At 40.7% G+C, this 20,974-nt stretch overlaps 1 protein-coding gene across 1 annotated transcript in view; it reads left to right on the forward strand.

Moving 5' to 3' along the window:
* The window catches only part of TAF1L (TATA-box binding protein associated factor 1 like), a 74,482-nt gene extending 55,685 nt beyond the window's left edge, over positions 1–18,797 (forward strand). The window contains 2 exon segments of the mRNA XM_032138513.3: positions 12,684–18,078; positions 18,080–18,797. Of these exon segments, the coding sequence (XP_031994404.3) occupies positions 12,707–18,078; positions 18,080–18,308 (5,601 nt within the window). The 5' untranslated portion in view covers positions 12,684–12,706 and the 3' untranslated portion in view covers positions 18,309–18,797.
* The last annotated feature ends 2,177 nt before the right edge of the window (positions 18,798–20,974 follow it).

Here is a 20,974-nt window from a genome sequence, read left to right on the forward strand (position 1 = left end):
TCAGGAAACAACAGGTGCTGGAGAGGATGTGGAGAAATAGGAACACTTTTACACTGTTGGTGGGACTGTAAACTAGTTCAACCATTGTGGAAGTCAGTGTGGCGATTCCTCAGGGATCTAGAACTAGAAATACCATTTGACCCAGCCATCCCATTACTGGGTATATACCCAAAGGACTATAAATCATGCTGCTATAAAGACACATGCACACGTATGTTTATTGCAGCACTATTCACAATAGCAAAGAATTGGAACCAACCCAAATGTCCAACAATGATAGACTGGATTGAGAAATTGTGGCACATATACACCATGGAATACTATGCAGCCATAAAAAATGATGAGTTCGTGTCCTTTGTAGGGACATGGATGAAACTGGAAAACATCATTCTCAGTAAACTATCGCAAGGACAAAAAACCAAACACCGCCTGTTCTCACTCATAGGTGGGAATTGAAGGGGGAGGACACATTAGAGATACCTAATCTAAAGATGATTAAGGGTCAGGAAACAAATGGCACATGGATACATATGTAAAAACTGGACAACCTAAAGTATAATAATAAAAAAAAATACTACTTGCCTATTTGTTTTTCATTTCAACATAATTGAATAGAGCTGTACTGTCTAATAAGGTAACCACTGATTAAATGAGACTATTGATCACTTGAAACAGCTAGTTCCAATTACGAGGTGCTGTAAGTGTACCTCTTATAGCCAGATTTTGAAGACTTAGTATGAAAGAATGTAACATCTCATTAATAATTTTTTATATTGATTACATGTTGAAATAATATTTTGGATAGATTGGGTTAATGTGTATTATTAAAATTAATTTACATAATGTTTTTAAGGTAGCTACTAGAAACTTTATTATTTATTTATTTATTTTTTTTTTTTTGAGACGGAGTCTTTCTCTGTCCCCCAGGCTGGAGTGCAGTGGCGTGATCTCGGCTCACCGCAACCTCCACCTCCTGGGTTCACGCCATTCTCCTGCCTCAGCCTCCCGAGTAGCTGGGAATACAGGCGCCCGCCAACACGCCCGGCTAATTTTTTGTGTTTTTAGTAGAGACGGGGTTTCACCGTGTTAGCCAGGATGGTCTCGATCTCCTGACCTCGTGATCCACCCGCCTCAGCCTCCCAAAGTGCTGGGATTACAGGCTTGAGCCACCGCACCCGACTGGTAGCTACTAGAAACTTTAACATGACATGTGCCTTATACTACATTTCTATTAGACAGTGCTAGACAAGACCATAGGTTAAATAATAAAGGAGATGTAACTACAAAAAGTTAATTAAATCTCAATCTTGGAAGGTCTTGAAAGAGGATTTGTGAATCCCTGAGTGTGCCAAATATTGCTCACAGAATACAGAAAACAATGTCTTCACTCGAGTGTCATGACTTTGATATTGCATGGTAAGTGTAACTTTCACATGCCAATATCCACAATTGCTTGAGTCAGACACCTTTTGCAGTTCTGTACTGGCTGTGTTTTATGTTTTATTTTTATTTATTTATTTTCAGGTGGAGTCTTGCTCTGTAGTCCAGGCTAGAGTGCAGTGGTGCAATCTCGGCTCACTGCAAGCTCCGCCTCCCGGGTTCACGCCATTCTCCTGCCTCAGCCTCTGGAGTAGCTGGGACTACAGGCACCCGCCACCACACCCGGCTAATTTTTTGTATTTTTAGTAGAGACAAGGTTTCACCGTGTTAGCCAGGATGGTCTCGATCTCCTGACCTCGTGATTTGCTGGCCTCAGCCTCCTAAAGTGCTAGGATTACAGGCATGAGTCACCGCGCCTGGCCGACTGTGTTTTATGAAGTAGTCCGTAGTTAAAAAAAAAAAAAGCTACCATGAATGGAGGTCAGAAAAGAAGAGGGCACGGTCTTGCAAGGGAATTAGGAGACAATTGTTTAATTTCCACACGAGAGTGATGAAAACGAAGGCACCAAGCCATTAACTCAGGGTACACTGTCTGGCAGGCCTTTGGCAGGAGATGTACCATCTACTTAAGTGGGTCACAGACTGATTGTTAATTTCTATTTATGGGGTTTGTTTCAATTTCTGGTGTCTCAGTTAGCTCCAGGGTGATGCTTTAAATAGTTGTGAAGGCATCCACAGAGGTAATCAAAGTTTCTGGAGTAGTCATCATTAACTTCCTTTGGCAGTAATTCTCCACCTTCCAATGGGTCTTCAGCAGAACCAGAGCTACTCCCCTGGAATCCAACCAGTAAGCTGTTATCAGAATTCACCAGCCACTCCTGGATACCATTGCCAACAAGCTGGAAAGAACTGTGTGGGAGGAAATGCCAGACTTGCTGAGTCAGGCAACTTCTTCAACCCAAGGTTGACTGGAAATGAGCGTGACTGCATCCATGCGAACACAGGAGATCCAGTCAGCCCAGGCCCAGCTCCATCTGATTTGCCAGCTAAGGAAGGGAACTGTCCAGGGAAAGGAATGTTCCAACTCCATGCAGAGAAGGGCTGGCACAGCTGAGCTCTGTGCAGGCAACAGGTGTGGTCACTAGCCCTCCGAATTATGGGGTTCCTTCCGTGTGGTTAGGATGTGGATGAAAGAGTGAATAAAAGCTGAGGGCTGTAGCCAGGTGTGGTGGCTTACGCCTGTAATCCCAGCACTTTGGGAGACCGAGGCAGGAGGATACCCTGAGCTCAGGAATTTGAGACCAGCCTGGGCAATATGGTGAAACCCTGGCTCTACTAAATACCAAAAAAAAAAAAAAAAAAAAAAATTAGCCAGGCGTGGTGGTGGGCACCTGTATTCCCAGCTACTTGGGAGGCTGAGGCACGAGAATTGCTTGAACCCGGGAGGCAGAAGTTGCAGTGAGCCTAGATTGAGCCACTGCACTCCAGTCCAGCCTGGGCAACAGAGCAAGACTCCATCTCCAAAAACAAAATAACCAACCAAACAAACAAAAAAACCTGAGGGCTGTGAAAGCCTATGCCACCCACAAGCTTTGGATTTAGATCTAGACTAGATGAGAGTGGGTGGTCCAATTTCAATAGCCTCCAAAGTGACTGTAAGTTTGAAGTTTAGTATGAAATTTGGAGTCAAAAGAAGTGAAGCTGATTCACTTCTACCAGTTAACAGCTATGTGATCTTGGCCAAATCACTTAGTCCTTCTGAGATTCAATTTCCATCTATAAAATGGGCATATACTACCTCCTTTCTGGGATTTAACTAAAGAAAGGTTTGTCAGGTTTAACTAAAAGATGTGTGTAAAAATACCTGTTATCCAGTACAGGGAATGCAATGAATCTTCTCTCCTTTTCCCCTTTGTGGGTTTTATTGTTAAACTCTTAATATAAATAAATATATTTCCTGTAAAACCAAATCCTAACATTTGGTAATGATAGTGCTTACCCTGGCTTATCTTTTTTAACTACTTTAGTTTGGAGATCATTGAACAATGATGATGATAACGATGGTGATGATGAATACTTTTCTTTTATTCAGCACCTACTCAATGCTTGGCCCTATAAAATCGTAATGATCCCATGAAGCAAGTATTATTTTGCTTCATGGAAAATCAACCGAAAATGGATTAAAGACTTAAATTTAAAACCCAAAACTGTAAAAACCCTAGAAGACAACCTAGGCAATACCATCCTGGACATAAGGAACTGGCAAAGATTTCATGACAAAGACACCAGAAGCAAACACAACTAAAGTAAAAATTGACAAATGGGATCCAATTAAGAGCTTCTGCACAGTAAGGGAAACTATCCACAGAGTAAACAGACAATCTACAGAACGGGAGAAAATATCTGCAAACTATGCATGTGACAAAAGTCTACTATTCATCACCTATAAGAAACTTAAACAAATTTACAAGAGAAAAACAACCCCATTAAAAAGTGGGCAAAAGACACGAACAGACACTTTTCAAAAGAAGACATACATGCAGCCAGCAAGCATATGAAAAAAGCTCAATATCACCATTCATTAGAGAAATGCTCATTAAAACCACAATGAAACAGCATCTCACACCAGTCAGAATGGCTATAATAAAAAGTCAAAAAATAACATGCTGGCAAGGTTGCAGAGAAAAGGGAACACTTATACACTGTTGGTGGGAGTTTAAATTGTGGAAAGCAGTGTGGCGATTCCTCAAAGAGCTAACAGCAGAACTACCATTCGACCCAGTTATCGCATTACTGGGTATGTACCCAAAGAAATATAAATTGTTCTACTATAAAGACACATGCACATGAACGTTCATTGCAGGAATATGCGCAACAACAAAGACATGGAATCAACCTAAATGCCCATCAATGACAGATTGGATAAAGAAAATGTGGTACATATACACCATGAAATACTATGCTGCCATAGAAAAGAACAAGATCATGTTTTTTGCAGGAACATGGATGGAGCCGGAGGCTATTATCCTTAGCCAACTAACGCAGCAACAGAAAACCAAATACTGCATGTTCTCACTTAGAAGTGGTAGCTAAACGATGAGAATTTATGAACACAAAGATGGGAACAACAGATGCTGTACACTGTAGTCTACCTGAGAGTGAAGGGTGGGAGGAGGGAGAGGAGCAGAAAAAATAACTGTTGGGTACTAGCTTAATACATGGGTGATGAAATAATTCATACAACAAACCCCTGTGACACGTTTACCTATATAACAAACCTTCACATGTACCCCAAAACCTAAAATAAAAGTTATAAAAAAGAAAAACCAGCAATGTTCTCCTTTCCCATGACTCTCATTCCCACTATCATTCCTTCCTCAAAACAAGAAATGGCAACTTAATGTTTATATTTTTTCTATGTTCATATGAATGCACTCAAATAAAAATATTCACACCATAAAATGCTTTTTCTTATTAAAAAAATAAAAAATAAAAATGAAACAATTTCTAATTTTAACTATCCTAATTTAAGTAGTTTAAACATATTTAATGTCACATTAAAATTTTTAAATTGAACGACATCAGGAAATCATTTTGATGAAAGAAAATTGAATTTCCCATTCTGTATGATAACTAAAAAATAAATGTTTTCTGTGGAGAAAATAAATTATGTTTAAAACAAACACTGAAAGAACTAATTGGATATATATATATATATATAATTTAGAAATAATTAAAGTACTTAAGGTTTTATTAATGTGTTATTATTTGGGAAAATGTTTTAGAATTTGTAGACATGCAAGCTTGTTTGTATTCTTTGAAGATTCCAAATGTTTCTTTTGTTTTGTATAAGAGCTCAAAAGTTACCTAATACCCACCTGCCACCATATCATCATATATGAAAATATTTGATGAAATATGAAAAAATGAAAAATAAAAAATAACCTAGAAGTCAAAGTGTACAAAGCTATTTCTGAGACTAAAGAAATAATACTGCAAATAAAGTGACAAACTGTTGAGCATTTTTCATGGCAGGGGTGGGGAGATACTTCTGTCTGCAAGTTGATACCAAAGAAGGCTGTTATTTGCTGTTGCCCAGAGGGTCCCATTAGAATTCTTTTTCTTAAATTTTACTCAAAAGAACAAATGTCATTTTAATGCCAATGTTTTCAAATGCTGTTTATTCCTTAGATTTACTTTTCTAAAATTTGGCCTCACTATTGCTCAATCCATGGCTTTACTTGCACTTCTAGCAACTGTTGGTTGACAACGCCCCCTCCCCTCTCCTCCCCTTCTGTCCCCTCCCCTCCCCTCCCGTACTCTCCCCTCCCCTCTCCTCCCCTCCCATTCCCTTCCCTTTCTTTTCTTTGAGACGGAGGGAGTATCGCACTGTCGCCCAGGCTGGAGTGCAGTGGCACGATCTCGGGTAACTGAAAGCTCTGCCTCCTGGGTTCACATCATTCTCCTGCCTCAGCCTCCTGAGTAGCTGGGACTACAGGTGCCCGCCACCATGCCTGGCTAATTTTTTTGTATTTTTAGTAGAGACAGGGTTTCACTGTAGCCAGGATGGTCTTGATCTCTTGACCTCGTGATCTGCCTGCCTTGGCCTCCCAAAGTGCTGGGATTACAGGTGTGAGCCACTGCTCCTGGCCAGACCACGCTTCATTTTTTAATCACTTTCTTCACTTGGCTTGAAGCATCACTTTCTCTTCATTCTCCTTCTATGCCACTGGCTGTTCAGGTCCTTCTTATCTACTGATTGCTGAGTATTAGAACACTGCAGAGTTTAGCCCTAAAATCTTTTTATTTCTTTGTCTTTACTTACTCCTTAGGTAACACCATTCACAGTCCCTAAGCTTTGAAAGCATTTATACACCAATGAACCTCAAATTTATAATTCTAGCCCTGACCTATTTCCTAACTTGTAGACTTGTACTCGGCCTCTACTGAAATCTCCACTTGAAATCTATCTAATAGGGAATCTTAAAATTAACCTGTCCAAAATCAAACTCCTGACTCTCCACTAACATCCCCCATGTCTCTGCTGTTGTCTTCTCTTTACACAGTCTTCTACATCTCAGGAAATGGTTTCTCTGTCCTTCTAGTTGCCCAGGCTAAAACCTTATCTCCTGTCTTTCTCTGACACCACATACCCAATTCATCAGTAAATCCTGTTGACTTTACCTTCAAAATACTATGTATTAAAAATCTGAACACTTTCACCACCTCTATTGCTACTATCTTGGTCCATGCTTCCATCATATCTCACTCTCTCACCAGAATTATTTTAATAACTTCCCAGCTGGACCCACTTCTTCCTTTACCTCATTACAGTCAGTTTTCAACATAGAGGCCAGAGTTATCTATTTCAAATGCAGGTAAGATCAAGTAATTCTTTTGCTCAAAACTTTTAATGGCTCCTTCTTTCACTCACAGTAAAATTCTGAAACAGTAATGACCTGCAAGGCCCTATATAATTTTGCCCTCAGCTACCCCCTCACCTCATCATTTTATCTCTTGCCACCTACCCCGTTGCACACACACTGCCCCCATAGTTACATAGAACAATTACCTCTCTCACTTTTCATAGCTATTCACTCAAATGTCATAATTTCAGAAGGATCTTCCCTGACAACTTTTTCCCACACCCCTGGCATTCCTATCTCCCTTATTCTGCCTTAGTTTTCACAATAGCACTTATCACCACCTGACATAGTATGTATTTACTTGTTTATTTATTTTTGGTCTCCCCCATTAAGATATTAGCCCATATTCCAGATTCCAGGGCTAGCAGAGCAGTTGATTTCAATCAAATCTCCCACTTGAAGACAATTTTAAAAGTGGAACAAAACACACACGCAGACACACACATTCTTACAAACATTAGAATCTAACAAGATAGTAAGGAATTAAGACAACAATTGGAGCTCAAAGAGGTGAAACAGCATCTCTTTGGAAAGGAGGATTTGCTGATAGTTAAAAGGAAGTTGAGGCAGAGCTTCACTGAGATCTTGGGAAATCACCCACTGTATATCCTGGAACCACAAGGGCTGCCATTTTGACTTTGAGGCTTTTTGGCAATGGACTGGAAGCAGCAGACACAGAGCTAAGCTTTTGATTACTCAGATGCATGCAGGTTTAGGAACTGGTGTTCATCTCCCTCAAAGACAGAGGCCCTAACATAGTATCTTTTGCTCTGGCTTGAGACAAAGACTGCAACCTGGAAGCATGGGGTATGGATTTTACTCTAGCCTGCCAAACTCCAGACTGCTAATATACTCAGGTGTCTTAAAGGTGAAAAAAAGTGAAATCCTTTGTGAAGGAAAATAACACCATCCTGGGTCTCAAACTATCAATAAATATAATTTTAATTTTTTTACCAAGCTATGAAAGACTATAATGCAAAATGAGACTCAAGACAAATCAAGCCAGAACTAAGGAAAACAGTGGACAACAAAAACAAGAGCTACAAGAGTCCAAATACCAGAATTATCAGACAGATGTTGTAAAACAACAGCACTAATATGCTCATGGATATACATGCTTTGTTTAAAAATATCAGTGCAGTCATAGAAACCATAAGAGGTGACCTTGTAAAACTAAAAAAGAACCAACTAGAAATTATAAAATTGAAAAATACAATAGGTAAAATGAAGAACTGAATGGATGGGTTTAACAGAGGATTACATACAATTGAAGAAAAAAATTGTGAACTGGACGCTGGGTCAGAGAAAAATATACAGAATGAAACCTAAAGAAAATTTTTAAAAGGGAAAATACAGAATATTGACTAAGAAACATAGAGGATAAAGTAAGGTCTAACATTCACATAATTGGAGTATAAAAAAGAAAAAGATAAAATGGAGCAGGGGCAATATTTTAAAAGACAACGTCAAAGAATTTCAGAGAACTAATGAAAGACTTTCAGTTTTACTATTTAATAAGCCTAAAGGGTCAAATGGAGCTAAAAGAATAAAAAGAGAAATTTGCCTCCAGGCCAGGCACGGTGGCTCATGCCTGTAATCCCTTCACTTTGGGAGGCCGAGGTGGACAGAGTACTTGAGGTCAGGAGTTCGAGACCCGCCTGGCATGGTGGCGCATGCCTGTGGTCCCAGCTACTAGGGAGGCTGAGGCAGGAGAATTGCTTGAATCCCATGGGTGAAGGTTGCAGTGAGCCAAGATTGTACTACTGCACTCCAGCCTGGGCGACAGAGTGAGACTCTGTCTTAAAAAAAAAAAAAAAAAAAAAAAAAAGAAAGAAAAAAAAGAAAGAAAAGAAATCTGCCTCCAGAAACATGTAGTGAAACTGTAGAAAATGAAATGCAAGGAGAAAATCTTAAATATAACAAAAGGAAAAGGACAGATTACCAACAAAAAAGCACCAATCTGATCAACAGCTGATGTGAAAAGCCAGTACAAGTGAAAACCAGAGGTCAATGGAAAGATAACTTCTTGATATTGAAAGAAATAAAAAACTACCAACATAGACTTCTTTGTCCAGAGAACAAATATTTTAATAAGAAAAGTAAAATATACAGTGTTATGAAAAAATAAGTGATGAACTGGCAAAATATTTTCAGTTTATATTACAGAAAGGGTAAATATCCCTAACATATTAAAATTTTATTTAAAAAGAGGAGAAAGGACTAACAACCTTAGAAAAATGAATAAGAGATATGAACAAATACACAGGAAAAATAAATGCAAATGCCCCTTGGTTGAAAAGATACTCCATGTCATCCATGATAAGATAAGTGCAAATTAAAACTACGGCGAGATACTGTCTTATACCTATGAGATCAGCAAAAATTCAAAAATTTGACAACATGCTATGTTGTTGAGGCTTTGGGGAAACTGTCCCTCTCATTCATTGCTGTTGGGAATGAAAAATGGTTCAACAACTAAGGAATAGAATTTGGCAAATACTGATGAAATAATATCTGCATTTACTCTTTGACCCACTAATCCCTCTTGCAGGAATCTATCCCAAAGATGTGCTGACCAAAAAAAAAAAAAGGATGCATACATAAGGCTTCTCACTGCAGCACTGTGTGAAATAGCAAAGCCTGGAAACAACTCAAATACCTGTCAATGGGTGGCTGGTATACTCACCCAAGTGATAACTCTACAGTTATCAAAAAATAATAAGGAATCTCTATAAACTACTATGGAGTAATCTCCAAGATATATTTTTAAGCAAGAAAAGCAAGGTGGAAAAGTATATACTATTGGTTATCTAAAAGGAAGAGATAAAAACATGCATACACAATTGATAGTATTTAAAAATAGAATGATAAATAATAAAACTTTAAATATGATTACTTATAGAGGATTACATAGACAACCACCCAAGATAATCTGCAATCAAATTGTGAAAATCATTAAGACAGCTGACTAGACTAGGGTTACTAGATGTAAGACAATTACAATTAAAAAGCAATTGAATTCCTATATTAACAAGAAATCAAGGATATATATACACACCTACATACACACATTTTAAATTAACATTTAATAGCCACATAAGACTCAAACATTTAGGAATAAATCAGCAAAAGATGTATAAGATATTTAAGCAGAAAAGGTATTAAATTTTATTGAAAAATATTTAAAGAAAGCTTAAATAAATAAAGAGCTACCACATTCATTATGTTCATGGATAAGAAAACTCATGTAACAAAAATATCAGGTCTCCCCAAATTAATTTATGGATATAATACAATTCTAATATAAACCCCTCAGATTATTAAAGTGGGAATTAACAAGGTGATTCTAAAATTTATATGCAAGGGCAAAAGATAAAAAAAATCTAATATAGTTTTGGAAAAAAATCAAGGTTGGGGCAGGGCTCATTTTTGTCAATTGTCTAGATTTATTATAAAGCTATAGGAATTGAGCTATAGACATTAAGTGTAGTGAGTCTCCAGGGTAAACAAATAGACCAATGGAACAGAACAGAAATTCGGAAAGATATTAATAATACATTTTTCTATGGTAATCTGATATATGACAAAGATCCATCACAGATTAATGGGTATCTATGGTGCTGTAACAACTGATTATCAGAGAGAGAAGGACAGACAGACAGACACACACATACACACACAAACTAGATTTTTATCAAACACATAAATTACAGATAGATTAAAGAACTAAACAAAAAAAAGTGAAACATTAAAACTTTTAGAATGTTAAGAAAATATCTTTATGACTTTTAGTAGGAAAAGCTTTTTTAGAAAAAAAAAAAAAGCATAGGCTAGGCGTGGTGGCTCACACCTGTAATTCCAGCACATTGGGAGGCCAAGTGGGTCAGATCACTTGAAGTCAGGAGTTTGAGACCAGCCTGGCAACATGGCGAAACCCTATCTCTACTAAAAATACAAAAAATATCTGGGCGTGGTGGCGTGTGCCTGTAGTCCCAGCTACTTGGGGAGGCTGAGGCAGAATACTCACTTGAACCCGGAGACAGAGGTTGCAGTGAGCCGAGATCACGCCACTGCACTCCAGCCTGGGCGACAGAGCAAGACTCTGTCTCAAAAAGAAAAAAAAAGCATAAACGAAAAACTTGGTAAGAGAAGATTGAAATTTTAAAATATATATTAATCAAAGACACCATTAAAATAGATTAAAAGACATGTCACAGACTAGGGAAGTTATTTGCAAGCAAATCCATAATATATGAAGAACTCTTATACATCAATGAAAAGATAGATAACCTAAAAATACTATAAAAATTAGGTAAAAATATATGAAAAGGCAATTGACAGAAGAGGAAAAACCGTTGGTCAATAAGTGTATGAAAAGTTAGCCTTCACTAGGAATTGGTGAAATACAAATTAAAACCACAATATCATTATACATTTATTAGAAATGAACAAAAATTAACAAATGACAATGCTAAGTGTTAGAATGGATGTGGGGAGGTGAGAACTTTTATACACTGCTGTTAGGTATGTAAAATGGTACAACTACTTTGGAGAACAATTTAGTAATAGCAAGTGTAGTTGAAAAAGCATATATTGTAAAATCTAGTAATTCCACTCCTAGATGTATACCCTGAAGAATGTGTCCTACATATGCTCAAGGAATCATATACATTATTTATAAAAGGAACAATTTGGAAACAATTTAAATGAACAAACATAGGAACATAGATAAATTGTAGCATAACCATACTGTAGAACACTATAGAGCTATAAAAATAGAATTGAATGCATCAACATAGTTGAATATCATAAACATAAATTTTATCCAGAAAACATTATGGCTAAGAGTACATACAGTAAGGTCAGGTGTGGTGACTCTCGACTGTAATCCCAGCACTTTGGGAGGCCAAAGTGGGACGACTGCTTGAGGCCAGGAGGAGTTTAAGACCAGCTTGGCTAACATAGTGAGATCCCATCTCTTAAAAAAAAGGAAGGGAAAAAAAAACGAGTACACACAGTATGATGCCTTTTATACAAAATTGTAAAGCATGACAATACTATAGATTATTTGGAGAAGCATACATATGCAGTTCATGTATAAAGAGATTTATGGAGGCTGGGTGCAGTGGCTCACGCCTGTAATCCCAGCACTTTGGGAGACAGAGACAGGCTGACCATCTGAGGTCAGGAGTTTGAGACTAGCCTGGCCAATATGGTGAAATCTTGTCTCCACTAAAAATACAAAAAATTAGCCAGGCATGGTGGCTCATGCCTGTAATCCCAGCTACTATGGAGGCTGAAGCAGGAGAATCTCTTGAACTCCTGAGGCGGAGGTTTCAGTGAGCCGAGATTGCGCCACTGCACTCCAGCCTGGGGCGACACAGCAAGACTTTGTCTCAAAAACCAGCAAACAGGCCGGGCGCAGTGGCTCACGCCTGTAATCCCAGAACTTTAGGAGGCCGAAGCGGGCGGATCACGAGGTCAGGAGATCGAGAGACTAACATGGTGAAACCCCATCTCTACTAAAAATACAAAAAAAAAAAAAAAAATTAGCCAGGCGTGGTGGCGAGCGCCTGTAGTCCCAGCTACTCAGTAGGCTGAGGCAGGAGAATGGCGTGAACCCAGGAGGCGGAGCTTGCAGTGAGCCGAGATCGCGCCACAGCACTCCAACCTGGGTGACGGTGCAAGACTCCGTCTCAAAAAAAAAAAAAAAATGTTTTCCGGGTTTTCCCCCGCCCCTTCGCCCCCTCCCCCCCGCCTTTATTCAGCTTCCGGTAGCCGCTGGTAGGGTAAGGGAGCTCAGTAGGTCACTTCCTGGCGACTGTTTGTTTTATTTCCGGTTTATGGGATCCGGCTGCGATTTGCTGCTGAGGGCAGCAGCTACCGTCACTGCCGCCATCATGTCAGACACCGACAGCGAGGAAGATTCAGCTGGAGGCGGCCCATTTTCTTTAGCGGGTATCCTTTTCGGCAACATCAATGGAGCGGGGCAGCTGGAGGGGGAAAGCGTCTTGGATGATGAGTGTAAGAAGCACTTGGCAGGCTTGGGGGCTTTGGGGCTGGGCAGCCTGATCACTGAACTCACGGCAAATGAAGAATTGACCCGGACTGGCGGTGCCTTGGTAAATGATGAAGGGTGGATTAGGAGTACCGAAGATGCTGTGGACTATTCAGACATCAATGAGGTGGCAGAAGATGAAAGCCGAAGACACCAGCAGACGATGGGGAGCTTGCAGCCGCTTTGCCACTCAGATTATGATGAAGATGACTATGATGCTGATTGTGAAGACATTGATTGCAAGTTGATGCCTCCTCCACCTCCACCCCCAGGACCAATGAAGAAGGATAAGGATCAAGATGCTATTACCTGTGTGTCTGAAAATAGAGAAGGCATCATCTTGCCCTCCATCATTGCCCCTTCCTTTCTGGCCTCAGAGAAAGTGGACTTGAGTAGTTGCTCTGATTCAGAATCTGAGATGGGACCTCAGGAAGCAACACAGGCAGAATCTGAGGATGGAAAGCTGACCCTTCCATTGGCTGGGATTACGCAGCATGATGCCACCAAGCTGTTGCCAAGTGTCACAGAACTTTTTCCAGAATTTCGACCTGGAAAGGTGTTACGCTTCCTACATCTTTTTGGACCAGGGAAGAATGTCCCTTCTGTTTGGCGGAGTGCTCGGAGAAAGAGGAAGAAGCATCGTGAGCTGATACAGGAAGAGCAGATCCAGGAGCTGGAATGCTCGGTAGAATCAGAAGTCAGCCAGAAGTCTTTGTGGAACTATGACTACGCTCCACCACCACCTCCAGAGCAGTGTCTCTCTGATGATGAAATCACGATGATGGTTTCTGCGAAGTCCAAATTTTCCCAATCAACTGGAGATGTAGATAAAGTGACAGATACCAAACCAAGAGTGGCTGAGTGGCGTTATGGGCCTGCCCGACTGTGGTATGATATGCTGGGTGTCTCCGAAGATGGCAGTGGGTTTGACTATGGCTTCAAACTGAGAAAGACACAACATGAACCTGTGATAAAATCTAGAATGACAGAGGAATTTAGGAAACTTGAAGAAAGCAATGGCACTGATCTTCTGGCTGACGAAAACTTCCTGATGGTGACCCAGCTGCATTGGGAGGATTCTATCATCTGGGATGGGGAGGATGTCAAGCACAAAGGGACAAAACCTCAGCATGCAAGCCTGGCAGGCTGGCTTCCTTCTAGCATGACTAGGAATGCAATGGCTTACAATGTTCAGCAAGGTTTTGCAGCCACTCTGGATGATGACAAACCTTGGTACTCCATTTTTCCCATTGACAATGAGGATCTGGTGTATGGACGCTGGGAGGACAACATCATTTGGGATGCTCAGGCCATGCCCCGGCTGTTGGAACCTCCTGTTTTGGCACTTGATCCCAATGATGAGAACCTCATTTTGGAAATTCCTGATGAGAAGAAAGAGGCTACCTCTAACTCCCCCTCCAAGGAGAGTAAGAAGGTATCATCTCTGAAGAAGAGCCGAATTCTCTTGGGCAAAACAGGTGTCATCAGGGAGGAACCACAGCAGAACATGTCTCAGCCAGAAGTGAAAGATCCATGGAATCTCTCCAATGATGAGTATTATTTCCCCAACCAACAGGGTCTTCGAGGCACCTTTGGAGGGAATATTATCCATCATTCGATTCCTGCTGTGGAATTATGGCAGCCCTTCTTTCCCACCCACATGGGGCCCATCAAAATCCGGCAGTTCCATCGGCCACCTCTGAAAAAGTACTCGTTTGGTGCACTCTCTCAGCCAGGTCCCCATTCAGTCAAACCTTTGCTAAAGCACATTAAAAAAAAGGCCAAGATGAGAGAACAAGAGAGGCAAGCCTCAGGTGGTGGAGAGTTATTTTTTATGCGCACACCTCAGGATCTCACAGGCAAAGATGGAGATCTTATTCTTGCAGAATATAGTGAGGAAAATGCACCCTTAATGATGCAGATTGGCATGGCAACCAAGATAAATAACTATTACAAACGGAAACCTGGAAAAGATCCTGGAGCACCAGATTGTAAATATGGGGAAACTGTTTACTGCCATACATCTCCTTTCTTGGGCTCTCTCCATCCTGGCCAATTACTGCAGGCATTTGAGAACAACCTTTTTCGTGCTCCAATTTATCTTCATAAGATGCCAGAAACTGATTTCCTGATCATTCGGACAAGACAGGGTTACTATATTCGGGAATTAGTGGATATTTTTGTGGTTGGCCAGCAGTGTCCCTTGTTTGAAGTTCCTGGGCCTAACTCCAGAAGGGCCAATATGCATATTCGAGACTTTCTACAGGTTTTCATTTACCGCCTTTTCTGGAAGAGTAAAGACCGGCCACGGAGGATACGAATGGAAGATATAAAAAAAGCCTTTCCTTCCCATTCAGAAAGCAGCATCCGGAAGAGGCTAAAGCTCTGCGCTGACTTCAAACGCACAGGGATGGATTCAAACTGGTGGGTGCTTAAGTCTGATTTTCGTTTACCAACTGAAGAAGAGATCAGAGCTAAGGTGTCACCAGAGCAGTGCTGTGCTTATTATAGCATGATAGCTGCAGAGCAACGACTGAAGGATGCTGGCTATGGTGAGAAATCCTTTTTTGCCCCAGAAAAAGAAAAAGAGGAAGATTTCCAGAAGAAGATTGATGATGAAGTTCACACTGCTCCTTGGAACACCACAAGGGCCTTCATTGCTGCCATGAAGGGCAAGTGTCTCCTAGAGGTGACTGGGGTGGCAGATCCCACAGGGTGTGGTGAAGGATTCTCCTATGTGAAGATTCCAAATAAACCAACACAGCAGAAGGATGATAAAGAGCCGCAGGCAGTGAAGAAGACAGTGACAGGAACAGATGCAGACCTTCGTCGCCTTTCCCTGAAAAATGCCAAGCAACTTCTACGTAAATTTGGTGTGCCTGAGGAAGAGATTAAAAAGTTGTCCCGCTGGGAAGTGATTGATGTGGTGCGCACAATGTCAACAGAACAGGCTCGTTCTGGAGAGGGGCCTATGAGTAAATTTGCCCGTGGATCAAGGTTTTCTGTGGCTGAGCATCAAAAGCGTTACAAAGAGGAATGTCAGCGCATCTTTGACCTGCAGAACAAGGTTCTGTCATCAACTGAAGTCTTAACAACTGACACAGACAGCAGCTCAGCTGAAGATAGTGACATTGAAGAAATGAGAAAGAACATTGAGAACATGTTGCAGAAGAAGAAAACCAGCTCTCAGCTGTCACGTGAATGGGAGGAGCAGCAGCGGAAGGAACTGCAGCGAATGCTACTGGCAGCAGGCTCAGCAGCATCAGGAAACAATCACAGAGATGATAACACAGCTTCCAAGACTAGCCTTAACTCTTCTGCCACTGGACACTGTCTCAAGATTTATCGCACATTTCGAGATGAAGAGGGGAAAGAGTATGTTCGCTGTGAGACAGTCCGAAAACCAGCTGTCATTGATGCCTATGTGCGCATACGGACTACAAAAGATGAGAAATTCATTCAAACATTTGCCCTTTTTGATGAAAAACATCGGGAAGAGATGCGAAAAGAACGGCGGAGGATTCAAGAGCAACTGAGGCGGCTTAAGCGGAACCAGGAAAAGGAGAAGCTTAAGGGTCCTCCTGAGAAGAAGCCCAAGAAAATGAAGGAGCGTCCTCACCTAAAACTGAAATGTGGGGCATGTGGTGCCATTGGACACATGAGGACTAACAAATTCTGCCCCCTCTATTATCAAACAAATGTGCCACCTTCCAAACCTGTTGCCATGACAGAAGAGCAGGAGGAGGAGTTGGAAAAGAGAGTCATTCGTAATGATAATGAAGAACTTATCAAGGTTGAAGGGACCAAAATTGTCTTGGGGAAACAGCTAATTGAGAATGCGGATGAGGTTCGCAGAAAATCTCTGGTTCTCAGGTTTCCTAAACAGCAGCTTCCTCCAAAGAAGAAACGGCGAATTGAAACCACTGTTCACTGTGACTATTTGAATACACCTCATAAGTCCATCCACCGACGCCGCACAGACCCTATGGTGACGCTATCATCCATCTTGGAGTCTATCATCAATGACATGAGAGATCTTCCAAATACATACCCTTTCCACACTCCAGTCAATGCAAAGGTTGTAAAGGACTACTACAAAATCATCACTCGGCCAATGGACCTACAAACACTCCGTGAAAATGTGCGTAAACGCCTCTACCCGTCTCGGGAAGAGTTCAGAGAGCATCTGGAGCTAATTGTGAAAAACAGTGCAACGTACAATGGGCCAAAACACTCATTGACTCAGATCTCTCAATCCATGCTGGATCTCTGTGATGAAAAACTCAAAGAGAAAGAAGACAAATTAGCTCGCTTAGAGAAAGCTATCAACCCCTTGCTGGATGATGATGACCAAGTGGCATTTTCTTTCATTCTGGACAACATTGTCACCGAGAAAATGATGGCAGTTCCCGATTCTTGGCCATTTCATCATCCAGTTAATAAGAAGTTTGTTCCAGATTATTACAAAGTGATTGTCAATCCAGTGGATTTAGAGACCATACGTAAGAACATCTCCAAGCACAAGTATCAGAGTCGGACGAGTTTTCTAGGTGATGTAAACCTTATTCTGGCCAACAGTGTTAAGTATAATGGACCTGAGAGTCAGTATACTAAGACTGCTCAGGAGATTGTGAACGTCTGTTACCAGACAATGACTGAGTATGATGAACATTTGACTCAACTTGAGAAGGATATTTGTACAGCTAAAGAAGCAGCTTTGGAGGAAGCAGAATTAGAAAGCCTGGACCCAATGACCCCAGGGCCCTACACACCTCAGCTTCCTGATATGTATGATACCAACATATCCCTCAGTACGTCTCGAGATGCCTCTGTATTTCAAGATGAGAGCAATATGTCTGTCTTGGATAGTCCCACTGCCACTCCAGAAAAGCAGATGTGCCAGGGCCGAGGTAGGCTGGGTGAGGAAGACTCTGATGTGGATATGGAAGGGTATGATGAGGAGGAGGAGGATGGGAAACCTAAGCCTCCAGCCCCAGAAGGGGGAGATGGTGATCTTGCAGATGAAGAGGAAGGAACTGTACAACAACCTGAAGCCAGTGTCCTGTATGAGGATTTGCTTATGTCTGAAGGAGAAGATGATGAGGAAGATGCTGGGAGTGATGAAGAAGGAGACAATCCTTTCTCTGCTATCCAGCTGAGTGAAAGTGGAAGTGACTCTGATGTGGGATATGGTGGAATAAGACCCAAACAACCGGATGGGCATGGAAAATGAACAAAGCATGATGGCCTATGAGGGAGACGGTGGGGAGGCTTCCCATGATTTGGAGGATAGCAACATCAGTTATGGGAGCTGTGAGGAGACTGAACCCAAGTTGAACACCCAAGACACAATCTTCAGCAGCATCGGAAATTTCCAGCTGGGCGTGGTGGCTCACACCTGTAATCTCAGCACTCTGGGAGGCCAAGGCGGGTGGATTACCTGAGGTCAGAAGTTCGAGACCAGCTTGGCCAACATGTCGAAACTTCATCTCCACGGAACATACAAAAATTAGCCAGGCATGGTGGTGCATGCCTGTAATCCCAGCTACTCGGGAGGCTGAGGCAGGAGAATTGCTTGCACCCAGGAGGCAGAGGTTGCAGTGAGTGGAGACCACGCCACTGCACTCCAGCCTGGGTGAAAGAGTGAGGCTCCATCTCAAAAAAAAACAAGAAAGAAAATTTCCAAGCATGGTATCGTCTCACTTTTCTAATTTACAGGCTGGAACAAATGTGAGCCCTCCTGCTGGGACAGAGAATTGGGTTCTAGTGGACTCTGCTACACTTAAACCTGTGTGACAAACCGCCCATTATTTTATTATTTATTTAATTATGCAATGCCTAGTTCCTACACGGATTTGAGGCAAATTACCATAAATTTTGAAACAGCCTATATGTCAGAAATGATAATGTTGCCATCTAAATGTTTTATGTCCCTCCCCACCAGGAGAAATGGTAGGAAAATGGTAAGTTTCTTAGGGCAAAGACTGTGCCTTGTGTTTCTTTTCATGCTTAGGATATGGTTCTGTGCATAGTAGGTACTCAGCAAATGTTCCTAGAATCATAAAACCCTCAACAGATATGTTACTGAGCATCTCCTTTTCATGATGAGTACTCTGTCAGATCCTTGGGATGCAAAGGTAAATAAGACAAATCCCTTTTCCCCAAAGAGCTCACCATCGAGTTGGGGGAGGAGAAGTGGAATTCAAAACATGTTAATAAATCATTATAGTACTGTGAGATAAGTGCAATTAAGAAGCTAGCTGTAAAGTATAGGGGAAATAGAGGAGTAATCATATCTGAAAAGTCAAGGAAGTCTTCCTAGAGATAATTTTTAAGCTGATTGTTTTAGAATTAGTAGAAGTTTGCCAGATGGAAAAGTCCAGTCAAAGTGTAACATGAATGGGAAAGGCCACAGTCTAGAAGTGGCAGTGTGTTTCTAGTTTGTTTGTTTGTAACTGCCTTGTTCCAGGAAGGATTTAAGATGGTTTATATTCCAGTCCTTTAACACTGGAATGGCTAGAGATGAGACTGAAAGATGGGCAGGAAGTATATCATCACAAGCTTTGCATTTGATGTTAGTGTGTATGATTTTTATATTATGGGAAATAAGCTCTTAGAGGAGTGATGTAATCAGGCTTGTGTTTTAGAAATCTGTGTAATGTATGAATGAAGAAAGAAATTGAAGAATCATATATAACAGATGTATGTGATTCCATTTTTGTAAAACACAGAACCATGTGTGTTTATTTGTATGTGTTTTTATATATACTCTATATACTCTTGCATGCAAAGGTAAAAGTCTGAAAGGATATATGCTAACTGTTCACAATGATAACCCCCCAGGAATGGGATTGGAGGGGAGAAGGCTTCTGTGTTTGTTATGTACGCTGGGTTGGATATTGTGCTTTTATTTCTGTATCATTTGAATTTTTTTACAAGTATGTATTATTTTTGTAACACATTTTTTATTCCAAAAAAAAGAGGGAGATGGAAATTCAGAAATGTGTGTAAGCAGGGAATCTTCACTGTATTGATAATGTTTTATTTCTTAAGCTGGGTAGTGGGTACCTGGATTTTCATTATATTTTTCTCGATTTCTTTTAGCATGTCTCAATATTTCATAATAAATACTTTGTAATAAGTTTCATATGTACATAATATTAAATAAATTCTAGAAGTATATATACTAAAATATTCATTGTGTTTATCTCTGAATAGTAGAAATGTATCTTTATTTTCTTTGTTTTGCATGCTTACATTTTCTAATTTGTATTTCTTTTATTTTAAAAACATCTTAAAACAGAAGAATGCCACAAAGACACAGAGCTTCTATAAGATCTTTCACATGTTACCCTTGCTGGTACATAAGACACCCCCAAACTAATGTTCTAACAGCCAGTCAATATTTTATCCCTTCTCTCTTATGCTGCCATTTTGGTCTGTTTAGGTTTAATGATATCTGTTTTAGGTGGTACCTAGCCATCTCTTGGCATAAAAAATCTGCTCAATGATTGCTTGTTAAATCTTGAATGAATGAATTATAATAAGCATGCAGATGACTCAGCATTGACTCACCTAAAGGTAATGTCTACAGTCTTTACACAGTCTTCTACACCTCCAGTGATGTAGAACTCAGCCTTGACTTGTCTGCTCATTTCAAATCCTTTCTCAAACTCTCCGTACAAGAAGACACTATTGCTTCCTTCTCCAAACGAACTCTGCTTTCTCTTACTTCTAGCCCTTTGTCCATGTACTTCCCTATTCCTAGAATGAATGCAACCTTTGTTTGTCTGCCTGGTAAATACCTATTAATCTCTCATATTACAGTTTAAACATTTCTCCCCCTGTGAAGCATTCCTGGCTCTCTCCCTTCACTCATTAATTCACTCAACAATTACTGTGGTAGGCTAAATAATGGTCCCCAAGAATCATCAGTTCCTAATATCCAGAAGTTGTGAATATGTTGCTTTACATGGTCAAAAGGAGTTTGCAAATGTGACTGAGTTGAGGATCTTGAGATGAGGGGAAAGAGAGACAGAGTAAGAGTAAGACAGAAGGTGATGTGAAGACAGAAGCAGAGAGATTTGAAGATGCTACACTACTGGGTTTG

The sequence above is a fragment of the Hylobates moloch genome, unplaced genomic scaffold (assembly GCF_009828535.3).
Source record: "Hylobates moloch isolate HMO894 unplaced genomic scaffold, HMol_V3 SCAFFOLD_19, whole genome shotgun sequence".
Taxonomy (NCBI): Eukaryota; Metazoa; Chordata; class Mammalia; order Primates; family Hylobatidae; genus Hylobates; species Hylobates moloch.